This window comes from Anabas testudineus, chromosome 16, assembly GCF_900324465.2.
Source record: "Anabas testudineus chromosome 16, fAnaTes1.2, whole genome shotgun sequence".
NCBI classification, from domain to species: Eukaryota; Metazoa; Chordata; class Actinopteri; order Anabantiformes; family Anabantidae; genus Anabas; species Anabas testudineus.
This window is the reverse complement of record NC_046625.1, coordinates 17,214,471-17,231,959: the sequence shown is the minus strand read 5'-3', so window position 1 is coordinate 17,231,959 and position 17,489 is coordinate 17,214,471. Positions and strand designations below refer to the sequence as shown.

At 42.2% G+C, this 17,489-nt stretch overlaps 1 protein-coding gene across 1 annotated transcript in view; it reads left to right on the top strand.

Moving 5' to 3' along the window:
* The first annotated feature begins 5,008 nt into the window (after nucleotides 1–5,008).
* LOC113169637 (exostosin-1a-like) overlaps nucleotides 5,009–17,489 on the top strand; it is a 33,616-nt gene continuing 21,135 nt past the window's right edge. Inside the window, exon 1 of the mRNA XM_026371210.1 lies at nucleotides 5,009–6,898. Coding sequence (XP_026226995.1) covers nucleotides 5,946–6,898 — 953 coding nt within the window. The 5' untranslated portion in view covers nucleotides 5,009–5,945. The remainder of the gene's footprint in view (nucleotides 6,899–17,489) is intronic.

The window sequence follows — 17,489 nt, the reverse complement described above, 5'->3', positions numbered from 1 at the left end:
TATTGCCAATACGTCTACCATTCTGGCAGGCGCCTTCTTTAAGCAGTGTGAGCCAGAGGTTACCAACTCCGTCACGTGGAGAGATGTGCTGGTGTGACCTGTCACCTCCGGAGTGAGATTTCATCTCAGTGCTGCTCTGGTTGGGTAGGAGCAGGCTGACCTTAACATGTAGAAAGACTGTTTTAACGTGTGATAAAGCCGTGCAGCACCATTTTAATTGCATTTTATGTTTGAGATGCAAAAGGAGTCTCTGCTTCGGGGTTATTTTTCTTTCCACAGATTTCCTCCATAACGCTTTTGCTTTATTCAGAGCTGTGATTGACAGGGAAGTGTGAGACGGAGGGTGTGACATACGGCAAGGTGAGCTGCGTTTAACGTGCTGAATAATGTTCTACTCACCCTGCCAATCCGCTGGAGCAGTATTATTTCAGTGCATTTTATAGTGGGGACTAAGGAGAGAGAGAGAGACAGACAGGTACAATTTAGATTCATAGCGTGGATACTCATTGACTTGACAGTCCACAAACTGCACACTCTGTCCCTGAGGCTGCAGATTTATTACCCATTTACCATCACACCAAGGTCACATACTCACCGGCACCTGGGTCAACTATATGGGCTTCCTGGGAAGCATCATGAAAGGTTTTCACTAATGAGGGCTCTTACTGCACACCTTCTTTGGTTCTGCTCTTGTTACTGTGTTTGCTTTGTAGCTTTGTTTGGGAATTGGTTTTTACTATTCATTCAAATTTACTGTTTATCCAAGTAAAAAAATCCACTGAGTAATATTTCAAACACACTTAGTTCATTTATCCATCCACTGAACATCAATCGAACGACCCCTGTGTCTCTGGTCATTAAGAGCATTGATGGAGTTCAGTTCTCATTCCCTTAGTAATCTGGTGGCCATTGACTGTTGGGTCAGGTAATTATCATTTATCTGTAAGACCCAAACGTTGACTGCCTACTACCCATTGTCAGCTTCATGTGCTAACAGAACTCAAATTAATAACTGTATATATACCACTGCAAAAGACTGACTCATAGAAACTGGAGGTTTTCACCAGTATTCAGCAGCTACAAGCGCGCTGTGTGCACATACCTGAGAAAAGATCTGAATGCACAAACGCAAGAGCAGCCACATACAGCATCTGTGTGTGTGTGTGTGTGTGTGTGTGTCTGTGTGCTTACAGGTATGATAGCGAATGTATGAGTCTGCTTAGGACCTCTATGGCCTTTATCAGTGGCAAAATGACTCTATTCAGCTTGGCTAGTGATTAAACCTTTTCACGGCGAGAACTTTCACACGCTGTGAACCGTGTGCGGTGATTAAAGGCTGCTCAATTTGTAGTCCAGTCCCACTGCTATTCTTCCTCATTGATCTTTTTCAGGCTCTTGAAGTGAGGGCTGCACACAGCAGGATCCTCTCATTGGAATACAGAAGAAGACAGGATGCACATACTCTGAGCTATCTCTCGTGCACACGTCACGTCAGAAGAAGTTTCACAGACACGTGTCAAATCAGATTCTAGCTGAGATTAGCTGTCATGTATCGCTGGTAATTAATAACCTTTATGTGATGTATCTATTTGTTGTGATGCCTTTGATATATGCATGAATATGCACAGCTCAAGAAATTAAAGATCAACTCGATTGCATATAATAAAAAAAGTGTCCCCTTTCAATTTTCAAGAGTATGTAGCTAAAACACAAATAGACTCACTGCAGAGAGACAAGGAACAGCAGGACAAAGGTTATTACAATATCACTAGATGCCAAACCACTTCCCACAAGTAGTTTCAAGGCTAACAACTGGTTTCAGGACAAATAGCAAAGGCTGATTGTGGTAATGCTCTAATATCAGATTTGATCAAGCAGCAGATGTCTTTTTATTGCAAGTCATTACTGCTGTCATACTTATTAGCATATAAATGGTTTCTAGGTCTACCGAGACCTAAAAGTTATTGCATGTGTAATTGAACCTGATCTCTGCTCTCTGATTGAGATGTCCTCACACCCACGTGTTGCTGTGCACAAAAGGCAGCGAGCACATTGTGTGCACGCACCCACACACACAAACACACACACACACTTCTTCTTCATGCCTTGTGTTTTTGTTTGCTTTCTTCCAAATCTGAAAACACAAACTGTGGGATGGAAAGGGAGAAACAACCAAACCACCAGACTGATATCACTTCCCCTTTTTGAAATATTTACTCCAATCTGCTTTTATACAGACAAAACTAGAGAAATGCAAATAATGCATCATTTAACTAAACGAATGGATGCAAATGTAAAATATGTAGCACTTACTGTCAGAGGATGCTTGTCGTCCCCAAGGAGGACCAGAATTTTAGCCTTTTATCGAGCGTAGCAATTCACTTTGAATTAAACCAGGGTCATGACAAGGTCAGTGCTCTCTGTGTTGGCCATTCAAATTTATGTGATGCGTCCTTATGCAGCTCAAAGAAATTACTGCTAGAAGCAGAAGTAGACTTTCCTAATTCTACAGAGGCAGCCTTTGTTTGTTTGGTATTTTTGTAGATGTTGATCGAGATGCTGCTAGTTGCTTAGGATTTTAAGATAGATAGTGAAATCTTTTGTGGAACACGATGATATTTAACCACTCAGTTAAATATTCCAGCCAGGGAGACTCTGTCCATCAAGTCCATGCTCTCAGTGAACGGTTATATTGAATATAACCTAAACAAGAGCACAGAAACAATAAGAAAGAGATTTCCTCAGCCTTTGAGGATCTCACATTTAGTGAAGTTAAAATTGCTGATATGGAACGAGGCCATGTAGAGTTTTATAGATAATCAATACAATCTTAAAATTGATCTTGAAACAAACAGGGAGCCAGTGTAGAGAGGCAAAAGTAGTGGTGGTGTGGTTGAACCTTTCTGTTCCGGTCAGTAGCCTGCCGGCCAAGTTCCATGTTCTTTATGCTCATCTTAGCAGCTATAAATAGAGAAACTCCACGTAAAGAGTCAATGGGTGAGCTACAGAGGTGCTGGTAGGCAGATTTTGTTACCTCTCTGCTTGTTTCTCATCTTTAGTTGCAGACTCATAACACAAACACCTGAGTGATCACTCATCAAATATCCATCTAAGCCACTCTTTCCCACTAGAGACAAAGATACCAGATATACAGTAAACTAAGTGTTACCAGTAATCCCTCCACCCACGTGTGTGTGTGTGTGTGTGTGTGTGCGTGCGTGCACGTGTGCAGCGCGTGGCTGCACGACTCGTGGACATACCACACGTTCCGATTTCCATGCGAATATGTGAGTGAAATTTGCAATGACAAATCTGCATTGCATTAGAGTTATTGACAAACAGTGAATTAATGAGCTCAAAATGTACTCAGGAGGAAATAATAAATCTCCATTTGGCTGTTCACTTGGTTGGCTGGCTGACTCGCTGGCTGGCTGGGAAAACTATGCTGACCTGGGTGCATCCAAATTAGATATTGGCATGGTTGCATGCATTACACTGTGGGAGTGCTGCTCTGGCTCCGTCACCCCGCTGCTCTAAATCTGGCCAGTGCTCAGCTCAGCAAACACAATGCAACAGCAGGCGCACAGCATCTCCACGTACTCATTAAGCTGCAGATATGGCCAGACAAAAGCCGAACTCCACCGACGGTTTTTGAATATTTTGTCTCCGTTTTGGCTTTATTATTATTATTTTTTTTTTTATTTGTCCTTACTCTGTCAGCGCCTTGGTCGGGCAGTGAGGCATACAAATGATACCACTGGAAGTTACAATTCCACATGGATAGACAGCTTTAAAGAGCTTCTATTAAAATTCAGTGGCATATAAACAAAGCACATCTGATCCATGTAGTGGCAAAGTCTGAGGAACATCCATCTATTCACGCCAGTCACCAGCGGCACCCAGCTCATAAATCAGTTAAAGGCATGAGAGAGTGAAAGAGCGAAGACATGGAAAGAATGCCAGAGAGCAGAGCGGAGGGGATGATAGAGAGGAAGAGAGGGAAAGGCAGCAGTGGCGTGAGGGAGACAGAAAGAGGAGAGACAAAGAGAAAGGGAGGAGGTGGTCATCATATCCCTCCCTGTCTTTGATCACTGGTCCATGGGGAACCGAGGCAGCGCACTGAGCTGGTCCACAGCTCCTGAGGAACGCAGTTTCACATTCCTCCTTGTCCTTTCCCCGCTTCTGCAAAATCACTTCTAGTCTTTCAGACCTGAGCAGCTGTGAAAACACATCATGGCTTACTACATGCCAGGAAAGACCCGGCTAATTCGCTGCAGTGCCATTGTCCTGCTGCTTCTCATCCACTAGTGCAATAAGTCTGCTCTGTTTGTTCCTAATGTTTCCTATTATTCTCTGTTTCTCTTTAGGCCGACAATTAGAAATGTCTTGTTACTTAACTCTCGTCACAGATGGGTCAGAGGTCTCGTTCGGCTGCACGGCAGCACTGCTATGTGTCAGGGATTCAGTGCTTTGCTCAAGGCCACTTCAGCAGAATAAATCGATGCTGATGAAGAGCCAGTGGACTGCACGAGAAGGTCTCAGAAACCAGCACACAAGCCAACATTGTGCTTTTTGGACTTTCCATGCTCTTACACAATATTTCAGGTGCAAAAAAGGACTGATCCCAAACTACTGCTGGAGCATGGTTGGAGGCCTCCTCCAACTGCTATTTATCATCTCTAAAGCTATAAAACAACAACACTGGGTTATATAATTGTAAATATAATAGCAATTTGGGTTTATATTGGGATTTTATGCAGTTACCTAATTATTACTTAAATGCTTATAAGAGCTGAAGAAGCTTTTCACTAAGGGTGTCAAAAGGCAAAACCGCACATCTCAGCCCGCAGACCTGTGCGGTAAATGGTTCCCTCTTCCCTCACCTGCTCGGTTCCCCATTTGTTTGTGAATGGTTGCAGTAGAGAGCCCCGCCCGCGCCGGATGTGCAGAGAAGGGATTTTAACGCACCGCGCGCCGTGCGGGGACGTCACCGCGTCGTCGGCGGCGGAGCTGCTGGGACTGGCTGTGCAGTCTCTCCGGCACCGCTTGTTTCTGTGTGTATGTGTGTGTTTGAAGCACCACTTGAACACTTTGCACGACTGGAGAGGTAAAATTAGCCTGTCGGTTTCATGGGGAAGGGCGACAGATAGCTAGTCGGCGAATGAGGAGGGATGTTTTTTTTAGAGGGAGACGAGGGACAGACTTTACTTCCAGGCACCGTTAAAGCTACTTTGATGCGACCGCTTAGCTAACAAGCTAACTGGGAATGTTTTCAGAAACTAGCCAGGTAGTTAGCCTGCTAGCTAGCTAAATCGCCCGGAGAAACTCGTTATATCCATTTAAAAGGCAGCTCTAGTGCTGCTTTTATCTCTCGATGCGTTTGGTGAAAGATTTTATGGCAGCGTGTGAAACTATATGTGGCAAGTTCAGGGACCCGGTGCCCGCTCGGTAGCTAATTTCCAGCAGGGACAATAGTTAACTGTCCAGGCAACAAGTCGGACACGCTGCTGCCCTGGACTGAAGTTTGCACTGATTATGTGCTGTGTTGTTATTAGTTATGGTTTGGTTGTGAGAGGGCTATATGTTAAAGTGAAGGTTTAGGGCAGAGGAAAGGTGGCGTTTCTCAGAGGAAAGCAGCGTGCCACTGTAGGTACCCAGACTGAAGTGGATCAGGTCACTCTCCAGCTCAGGAGAACCTGCTGCCAGTTAATCGACACAACTATTGACGAGGAGACGCCGTGAATGAACATCATAAATCGCCCACATGCGTTGGATCAGTTCCCGGACTTGTGATAGGCATCTGAAGCAGAAGGTGGGAGACCTGAGCGCACAACCCTTGCAGCCCGGGGGAAGATGGCGGAGCGTTCCCGCAGGAGGTGGTGAAGCCAAAACTTGGGGACTTCCTGGATTTATCGCCAGACATCTTATCCCAGATCCTAGGACACATGCAGGCCAAAAAACGTTACTTAATTCTGTTCTCCTCCGGTGCTTGTCTCATCCTGCTGTTCTGTTTTGGGGGGATTCAAATCCCGCTATCAAGACGGGGCCCCAGCCGGCGTGATGACCGCAGCCTCACCGGTTATCGCCCCGGGGCGCGGTGGCGCTCCTTCCCGGGGTACCTGCAGCCTTTCAGCTCCTGGGAGCAAGACCGGAGCGACGATCACAATGAACACATATCTCCTAGACAGAAGAGGGACGCTATGTCAGGCGTTTACACGGGAAGACGCTGCAGGATGGAGTCCTGTTTTGATTTCTCCCTGTGTGAGAGAAATGGATTTAAAGTTTACGTCTACCCCCAGCAGAAAGGGGAAAAGATGTCCGAGAGTTATCAGAACATTTTGTCCTCTATTGAAGGGTCCAGGTTCTACACAGCTGATCCAGGACAGGCTTGCCTGTTTGTCTTGAGTTTGGACACTCTGGACAGGGACCAGCTCTCACCTCAGTATGTGCACAACCTGAAAGCAAAAATTCAGAGCCTTCCTCTGTGGAATGGGGGCAAGAACCACATCATCTTCAACTTGTACTCCGGCACCTGGCCGGACTATACGGAGGACCTTGGGTTTGACATTGGCCTCGCCATGTTAGCCAAAGCCAGTATCAGCACAGAGAACTTTCGACCCCACTTTGATGTCTCTATCCCTCTTTTCTCTAAAGATCATCCTAGGACAGGCGGGGAAAGGGGCTACCTGAGACATAACACCATCCCCCCTTTTAGGAAATACATGCTTGTTTTCAAGGGGAAGAGATACTTAACAGGAATAGGCTCAGACACCAGGAATGCTTTATATCATGTTCATAACTCTGAGGATGTGGTCCTCCTCACCACCTGTAAGCATGGGAAGGACTGGCAGAAGCACAAGGATGCACGCTGTGATAAAGACAATGCTGAATATGACAAGTGAGTAGTTTCTAATTGTTCTGTGGTGAATCTTTGAACCTGCAGATCTGTTTGATTCACATTACACAGTTGCTGTATGGGTCTAGTGAGGTATGGGTTAATTTCTGTTTGTGGCCAGTGCACAGTATGAACATCTATGAGATGCTTTGTCCTATTATTGCTCTTTCCCTGTCTTATCATTTCATCTTTCTTCTTATTTTTCTCAGTATGGTAGTTTCACATTACATTTCCCGAGTTGAGCACACACTCTCACCTAACCATTATTCAACTTCAACAATGACAAAGTAGGTTTTGGCATAACACTGATCTCTGGGTTGGATTTCACCTTAGATTCTCATGGTTTTTGTTTTTTTGTAGCCGTGGACCTTTTTAAATCATCACTTGTATACTGAACCTGAAGGAGCCTGAGTTATCCGTTACACTAAATTAATTTAAAGTGATTTGTCACTTTTAAATAGTACTCATATTATATGACTGTAGTAACTACATTATACAGCGCAAGTCGCATATAAGTAGATTTGCTTTAATATCAGCAATAAGAGCCACTGTACTAATGTAATTCAATAGATGTTCTTATCTTTCTAGCCTAGTGTTCAGCAGTGGATGAATGTGCTTCTCTTGTTCGTGACATCTCCACCCTTTTGGCTGTCAGCCTATTATGAGTTCGGATAGTCTCTGGCAGAATTTGTCAGGCTTTGTCAATGTAAAAATCCACACACTCATAAACTGCTCATCATAACGCACAGGTAACATGTTTGTGACCAGGGGATTGACATGTTTGCTTTTGGCCTGCACAGATGAAAAGTTTTATATTTCTCAGTAAGACTTCCTCTAGTGCCATCGCTGCTGAATGCAGTATTTCACAGCCCTGATTACCTCAAAAAGGTGCTCTGTGATTATCAGCCAGTCCTACAGTTAAGCCGTACTGTTTTCTGTGCTCAAATCTGATGAGCAAACTGGCGTCTGTCTCCGTGCTTTGGCCAGTGGGATTCATTTCGTGTCCCCCCAGACTGTGCTGTGTTGTTACTGGTGACTGTATGGCGCTGGGTGTTTGACTGTGGCTCTTTGGAGTGGATTAGTGGGGACAAAGCACTGGTGCCAGTAAGGGGAAGCCACTCTGGCCCCTGTTTGCTCAGTCATTTCCCAGATAAACCCAACTGCATCGGCCAGGAATGCCCTGGCCCCAACCTGTGTCCTGTGTGACCTGTCTGTTGGTTGGGGGCCTGTTATGATTGACCCCCATGTCAACTCTTTATGATGTTGTTGTCAGTTGTTCAGTTTGCATGACAGACCATTTCACAGGGTCAGCTATGAAACCTGACAGCAATTTATATCACAGTGAGAATGAGCAAGGTGTTTTGTTCACTTTCTTCAAAACATAAGCTGGATCGCTTGTGTTTCATATCATAATGTCGGCAAAGCATATTTCCTCAAAGGATACTTATGTTTGTATCTGCCTGTGTAGGTAAGCATCCACTTATGAGGCTCATTTGTTTGCTCAGCAGAAAAACATTCTCCATATCAATCTTAAGGCATGAGCTATCTGCTCTCTCTCTGCTGCCTCTTTCTGCCAGCTCACCGCTTCCTGACAAGTGCTGCCAAAGAGCGATTTCACACAGTGAGATGCGTGGCATCAGAGCCATACCCCAAAGGAAATATTGATCCTCCCGTCATTAAGTATGGGGAGCACTGGGCTAGGAAGCTTTGGATATCTCACTGGCCCTCGCCAGCTTTTCATTGCATGGTGGCAGTATAATCATTTGTTCTCAGTCAGTGCATCTTCAATAAGCCGTGCAGCTATAATTCAGCAGCCTATGGCTTAATCAAAATTTATTTCAGAATTAATCTTAGCGATACTGATCAGAATATGTTACAGTTTAAGTTTTCCCCTCTAAGCACATTAGTGTTGTACTAAAACATACAAACTTTAGATCTTACCATATCATGATCCAGTTAATCACAAACCTTGCATGTTAGGGAAAAAAATAATTAGATTAGATTTTCCATAGTTTCTTTACTTATAGGAGGAAAAGTGAAATGTGCACTGCTAAGCTAGATATTATACAACTTTTATTTTGATTTTATTTGTACCACACCTGCTAAATATATCTTGTAATATACAGTGATTTTGTTTTTTATGTAGAGCACAGTGTAAAGCTGTGGGGACCTTTGCACTTCACTGTCTTTTTTATTTGTGTCTGTAATATTAGTGTCTAATAGTGGAGCTATGGATGCATAGTGTGAGCAGCTTTTTAAAAAGCCTTCTTGGTCCTTTTGCTAAATTGATTTTTGTTGATGAATTACTTTGTGGGCTTAAGTCATCAATACAGTGGACACGAAGAAAATCCAATAATTACACCAAGCTTTTTGTGGATTTTTGTCTATTTGGTGTTGGGTGGGATTTTCCATTTTGGGGGTTGGGTGGGATCCAAATGGTTAACATATTGTCTGACAAGACCGATTCATCAGTCCCCAAAATCTGAATAATTTTCAGTTGATAATCATACCCAGGCTTGCTCTATATCCCCATCCTGGCACCCAGCTGTGGACTGCTTTCCAAGGGAGGGAGACTTGGAGTGGCCAAAAATGTGGGTGGGACATCAGTCAAGGCAGCTAGTTGCCAAGGAGATCAATATTTGTATTTGGGTCATGATACAGCTTTCCAAATGAAAGTGTCTTGTACTGTGCTGTAAACAACACACTAGCTGGGGTAAGCTGCTTGTGGCTTGTTGCAAATTGGGAAAATATTAACTGAGCTGAGCTCTTAAAAATATCTTAGTGGATTAGGCAGCTGTTTGTCAGACAGACAGCTCAGGTTAAGAAATTTACCATTTTGTAGGTGTGCTGCATTTATGCCTAATCCATACGATATCATTAGCCTTTAAAATATAGATAAAAACCCTTACTGCTAATTTCCCACTTCTCTGCGTAGCGCTGGGTTCTGAAACACAGTCTGCCAGACAGTGCAGTCTGTGGTCTAACTGGGTGGAAGTAATAGTTTCTGTGCCTGGCTGTGGCCCTTTGTGCAACAAATCCCTCTTATCCTCTCCCACTGACAACAAGGAAGTTGTGACAGACTGAATGCAGCCTCTCACCATAATTACCATGTAACGGCCATGTCATTTTTGTTTAACAGCGGAGACTTTATTTTCCAGATGTTGGCTTGTCATTTATATGGAGATTTTGATGTACTTTATATGGACATGTGCAGCCTGTTTGACTTGATATTTAATTATATCTGAACACCACATTGAATTCTATACTCATTCTTATTTCATTACATGCAACTTCAGTGTGCCTAGTGCTTGTGGTTTATATTTATTAACTTTCACTTACTTGTGAAATTGGAACAGCTTAGATAACACAGAGAAACTAAAGTCAACAAAATAATTTCTTTATTTGGAAAAGGCTGTCATTGCTTATCTGGAAGTTGAGCGTGGCAACAGCAGATTCTTTACTCATCCAAGTGGCCGTCGGACTGACAAAGCTTTTACTTTAACTATTTCTATTACTTCACTTTCACTATTAGTGAAACCCTTTGACCAGTCACCATGACTCAGCTTCCTGATAACTTCACCTGGACGATTGAGAATCTTCACAGACAAAATTTGTATTAATTTTATCTTTAAATAATCAAAGCCATGTGGCAGATTAATGATAGAAACTGCAAATCAGTCAGAAGAAGATGATTATTCTGGACTCTTAAATACAACATTGCTACTATTCTCTATATTGTATTGTGCACTTGAAGAGATGAGATAGATTTTCAGGTCAACATCACATGAAAAGGGAATGCCTGCAATGTTCACAATAAACATAGACTGTGTAAGGAGATGTTTTGAATGTTTGCATTGTAAGAAATCAGTGGCTTGCTTAATTAATGTATAAGACATATGGTGTGATTTGTCAGTCTGTCTTGGCTGCCTGTATTATTTGAAATGTCTTGAGAATGACTTTGATGTTGAAATCCTAAAAACACCAAATACCCTACACATTTCTGTACAAGTAAACGTGTGTATGTCTCCATTTTGCTTGTTTGCCTGTCATGTCCCTGCTGTTTCCAGTCAGTGGGTAGAGTCAGCTTTCTGCTTTCTTCTTCACTGCACTCTGTCCTTCATGCATCTGCACTCAGCCACTGTGTACAAGCCTGTAATACAGCAAAAGGAGAGAAGAAAAGATACAGCAGGAGGCAGGTCAGATTCAATTTTAACCTCCAACCAAAAGCCCTCTCACAGCTTGTTTCCAATTAAGAGGCCCTGCCAAGCGAGAGAGTATGAGAGGGATAGAATGAGAGTTGAGGGGATAGACAGAAGAGTGGGTGACAAACTGAGAGAGGGACTTGGAGGGCAAAATAGGAACACAAAGAGAACAGTGAGAGTCTGAGAAGCTGAAAGACGGGGATAAAGTAAAAGCGAGAGCAAAGCAGGAAAAACACATGCCAGCCATCCAGCAGTGAGAGGTGAGTGCAATAGCTGGCTGGGTGCTGACGCTGGTCTGTTAGGTGTATTTATAGACTTGCAGGGTTTTAATCCTCAGTATTGGCCAAAGCCCCTGGCAGAGGGCTGCTAGCCAACTTGATGCAGGCTTTACAGAGATTGGCGAAAACGATAATCACTGGGGGAGGATGGTCGATCTCTGAGTTCCAGCACATTAAGTATGAATGCCATTTTTCACAGTCTTTGTCTACTATTTCAACTCACTGTTCTATAGATGTTGCTTTCCGTAATGCTACGGCCGCATTGTTATGTTACACTTCTCCATCTGTGTTCCTCTTATTCTGTGGTTTTGGCTGACTTTTTCACAAAGATGCTATGCAGTATTTAATACTGTGACTTCAGTTTAGGAAATGATCCCCTTTTCCATAAGGCTCCTTTAGTTTCCATTCTTTAAAACTCAGCTCTGCCAGTAAAACGTCTACAGTTGGCCACAGCTGCAAAGAGCAGAATGATACAGCAAGCAGTGGTCGAGGCTGGTACACCACAAAACCACTCCACATGAATTACATGGTTGCTCCTCATCGACACGGGCCTAGATATGACACTTATATGACCACACAATCATTTTGCAACCATTTTTTTTTTTCATTTTCAGAAATGGGAAAGCACAGGTCGTGGACCAAGAGAGAGCCCTATAGATTCAGAAAGAGAGAGTGTGTGCAAGAAGGCTGAGCAGCAGCTCTTTCTGCTGAGTAAACTCTACTCCCTCATGCTATTCCCCTTTCTCTAAAGTGGCATTAGTGTCTCAGCTCTGTCGTTGTCTCTCTGTGGGTGCTTACTGTCACTCAGTTCCACCTACAACTTATTGTTAAGTATTCCCTCTGTCATGCTATTATTCTTTACAATGGAGATGAGATTAGCTTCTGTATATATAGGCATCTGTTGCCAATGAGAAGTTTCCCAAGCATATACAGTTGTAGCCTGTCGCACAAACTGTACTAAAGTGGCTGCTGAGCTACATTTTGCATTATTTATGTATCCCCAATACATAGTGTCAGTTTAACTTATGTTGCTAATTTCACACTTGAATGCTGAGTGAATGCATGATCTAACATTTTTTTTACTGGCTGTTCGTTTCTCCTTGCCTTGTCTCTGAGACTTTAAACAGTTTGAATCCCTCTGAAGAAAACACTGACACAATCAGCCACTGACAATCAGTTTAGCTGAGCTCTTGTGCATACTGTGGCTGGGAACAAGTTACCTTTGTGTGCTGATGTTCATCTTTCATAACGATGACAGACAACAGAAGAGGAAATCTGTGACAGATCTCCATTCTACTTTATCTTTACTTCTGCAAAATTTCTTTGGCAGTTGATATTTCTTGGTGAATAGCTTGGCTGTGCATAACAGTTTGATGAGAGATTTTTGATATAGCAAGAAAAAAAAAAACATTTTTCCTCATAAAAAACCTGAACCAAGAGATGCACACAATGGGTCTTCCTCTGATGAGCACTGACACAGGATTTATGTAGCCTTTAGGTCTAAAGGCCCAAAGTCTTGAGTCAGTCACATTATCAACACTGCTATTCTACTGTACACAATAGCGTCATTTATACTCATCAGCCAACATTAAATGCTTGTATTGGTTTAGTGCTTTACACTGGTCATAGTGTCTATTCTGACCCCTGTCCATCGCAGTGTTAAAATCTGCAAATGGTTTTAATATTGTGGCTGATGAAAAGCCAGAGGCATGTTGTGCTGACCCGTTGAGTTTATGTTCACCGTTTCTTTTTTTTCTTTTTTTTTAAAACTCACATCTTGAGTTTGACTCAAAGTGATACTAAAACATTAATCTGAACACAAAAATCTAACTTTCTTGACATATCTCACACATCTTCAGTGATAGTAACAGACTCAGGCACATGATCTTTATCATGTTAGGAAACATGACAGCAAGCAGTTGTTGATGGGGGGCAAATCATAACCCTCATCTTTTGAGGTAAGGTTGTTGTTGTCTCATGTGGATGACCTCCTTGCTCTTCCTTCTGATGTCCACTCTCTCCTGGTCTATAATTCTGACTCCTTCCCAGTCAGTCTAGTGGCCGGCCTTGGAGAGGTGTTTTGCCAATGTTGCATGTTTCTGGTCTCCCCCAAGTCTCTTCCCCAAGGTGTGAGCTGTCTTCCCGTGTGTTGTGTTCCCTACAACTAATATTTGTGTTGCATCATGCATCATGTGAATGAGACATGACTTACTTTAAGCACATATGTGTGCTTAGTTGTTTAAACTGCACAAAGTGAATTGTTTCCCAAAAGGTTCAATCCACTCACCACTAAATGCCATCTTATTTTTTACTGGGATTCTTTTGGCCAGTGACTTGTGTGTAACTTGGTGCACACTTATTTTAAGTAAGTTGCATCTGGTAATTTGTGCATTATTGGTTTTTATTTCAGTCTTGTGTCTTTGCGCATATGATTGAGTGTCTGCACTGTTGTTCTGCTTTCTTTCCCTCTCTTTCATACACTACCCACTGATTCAAATTCAGATATGCTTGATTTGCTTGAATGTGTTTTTAGCTGCACTCTCACTCTCTTTGAAGGCTAGTTGTTCAGGACAGAGGGCTCTGTCACTCGTTTGCCATGCCCCCCCTCTCTCTCAGCTCTTGTCCCAACAGGATGATGTACTGTATGTCTTGTCCTTGGCAGTCATGTGCAGGTGATGTATTACAGCTGGAATGCTGGGAGAGTCGGATAAGGACTGGGATGTCCACGTGCCAGGTATAGAGTGCAGTCCATTCCAGGAAGAACTTCGATCTCATCACATAGAGGCACATATCACTATTTCCTTGATGCTTACAGATGTGATACAGTAAGGCAGAATGTAGGAGGTTCTGTTTAATGGTGTGGAAAAAAAAGTTCAGCTAAAATTCAAATATGCTTTATAGTAAAATAAAGCAAATGTTAATAATACACAAGCACCCTCCATTGTGATGGAGATGAAATGGGCGACCTTTATGAAGTGTAACACAATTGTTATCAAATCAGTTTTAATGGCGTTTTGACACTTAGGCCTGATTGGAGAGGTTTTTGTAGACATCAGAGAGCTTTTGTTTGCTAATGTGTTGTACTAGGATGTTAAAACATGCTCTGCCATCAAAATCTCCTGCCATATGCTAATGCTGAATTAATTTGATTGGTTGACTCCACCAAATCTGAAAATGCCTTTTAGTGACATATGGGACAAACAAAATAGTTTTAATACTAATATACAGTATGATTGGTTTCTCTAGGGCACAGACGGGACTGCACCTTACTCGGGTGTTGCAGTCCTTTCCAACACTTGCTTGCTTGATATGACAAGGGCTTTCTCAGTTAAAGATATCCATTTAAAACGTAATGATACCAAATGATCAGATGTAGAATTTTGCCACAGAAGAGATCAGGTGTTTTGTTATAAAACAAATTTTTGAACTGAGCCAAGTGGACTTTCCCAAATGGAACATAACCTCATGTGCAATGAAATACAGTGTGAGAGCTACATTCAGAGTTAAGCTGCTCTGTAAAACCAGGGCCAGGCAAATCCTATGGGCTTTTAAACCTACATTCAGTGTAGAGAGTAGACCTGCCAAGCCAGAGGCATGGAGTCTCTCAGTGTCTTACTTTTGACTCACTGCCATAAAATATATCTTCATATTTCTTGTATTAATATTTTAATGGAGGATTACATTACAGAGGAGAGAGAGAGAGAGAGAGAGAGAGAGGAACAAACTGACTTGTTCTAAAGAGTTGGCCAACATGAGTGTACCTTCTCAAAGGTACTTTGGCAGTGTATCACCATCGCTGTGTGGGACCATGTTATACTGTTAATGCAACTGCACTTGGCAGCACTGAAAAAAATGCCAACCACCATGTTGTAGGGTTTGGCTTGATACTGACTTGGATCGTCAGATAAAACTGGCACACAAACACACACACACACACACACACAGATATGCTATCTCTCACTGTCCTCTTTGGGCTCCACTTTGTCAGATAAGGGCATCGGTCGGCACTGTGAGAGGAAGAGAAGCTCCAGCACGCATGATGATAAGTCTGAGTTTGTGAGAGTCTCAACTCTTCCGTGAAATGGTGGCCTTATTCAGACTGCTCTTTGTTGCAGTCCATAATAGGCAAAATAGAAATTTAGACTGACAGTGACCTTGACGTTAACAAATGATAAATAAATAAATAAATAAATAAATAAATAAAAAAGGCAGCAGAATTGTTGACACAGTTGAGGGAAAGACTCAAAGCAGCTGTTCTGATTGTAAAACTCTTTGTTTTACCCAAAGGGTAAGATGCTGTGATTAAAAGTGAAACTACTCACACTCTGATTTTGTGCCTGTTGGCAAAGCTTCATAGTTTCTTTCCGTCTCTCACCCAGTGAAGTCTGTGACCTCCCCTTGTGAGGTCACAACCAGAGGGCAAGACGGGAAGTGTTGTCTTTGATCATTCCCGCTGTTCAAACTAATTACCTGCCCGCAGCAGCAAGCACTGCTGGCCGTGGAATTCATTAGCAGATGATATAGCTTTGGTGTGGGCTAGTGTGTCTGCAAGGATACGGAGGAATTCTGCTGCCTCAGACACAACTGTTATACAACTTACATTTCTTTCACGAGATGACTTTAACTTGCCCTTCTTTGTAACATTGACAGACCAAGATGATCAGCACGCGATTTTACAGGAACAAAATAATTGTATTTGTCTAAATGAAAGGTCATTAGAACTGATTGAGGTCTCAGTGGTTCTTCATAAGCTGTAGCCAGCTATACATTGAAAAAATGGATTTAGAATTAAATTTAGTATCAAATCAGTCTTACTTTGTTTGTTTTCACATTAAAGATAATATTTTTGTTATCAAGTGTAATTTTTGTCAGATGATTTTCATCCAGTTTCACTGACCTCACATTCAGAAGTGTTCATATAGCCCTATGTTACAGATGGGAATTTGCAGAAACATGATTGTTCAAAAAGCTCTGCACTGCTTTGCTGATGCCAATATGTTAGCTGTAGTGTGCATGTCCTTTTAAAATAAGAGGTGATGACTGTGGCTGAGTATGACAATGCTTTAAGTGACTCAGTAATTACAACCTTTATCTACTGAGCACTCTGCCCTTGCTTGACCTCAAATGTTTTTTCAAGACTGACAATAGCAACAATCATCATGGTTGTGCAGCTGTTTTGGCATATTTTTGGAATGGATTTTACAAGTTAAAAGAAATCACCACATTTAGCCCATTTAGATATTTTTATTTATTTATTTTAATTGTAATAGGACTGTGTGAGTTAGGAACATTTTGAATTGTGATTTTTTTTTTTTTTTTTTTGATTTTTTTTTTAACATTTTAAAACACCTCTTTGGTCGCTGCATTAAAAGCACAATGTCTGCAAGACAGTGGGTTAAGGCGTTGGTTATCTCTTGGTGCCTTCAAAAAATCTTTTCATATGGTGTTACGACCACAAACAACTCTGAAATTGTTCTTTGATTTTGCTTGCCAGTAAGTGTCATTGGCATTATTCTCAATCAGCTTTTTAGCAAGACACTCCTTAAATACCTGCCTGTGGTGCTTTTTAAAGTGCCGGTGGAGGTTTGTTGTATCCGTACATGTTGTGGCAACCATTCAACGACAGACAGTAGATGGCAGACGCCATTGCCACCCTCCCCCCGCTCTTATGTTTGTTTTTTAATGGTCATCTGCCACACAAAGAGGACGGTCATACTTTTGCTCTGTGACAGACTTGCTCCATATTTTTCTTATTGCAACCCCTTGGCAACCCCTTATTGCAATTAGTTGATTGTTTCAAATCAATGTTGCAATTCAATTTCGATGAATGTTCAGCCCTAGTCTGTAAAATAATTTGTCTGCACAAACTCTTCTCTTACTATGATATACTTTAATTTTCTTTAATCAGTATGATAATATGTATATATGAGGTTTTCAGACTTAAGCTTGTGCACTCAATAGTGTCTCATAAGGTGTCACTGATGACCAGTAAATGTGTGTGTGTGTGTGTGTGTATGTATGGTATATCATACGGCAGGATTAGGTCGCCCTACCCCCACAGTCATCACATTAGTGACTGAGGATTTATTAGATGGGTTTAAACCTGAGGGGTGT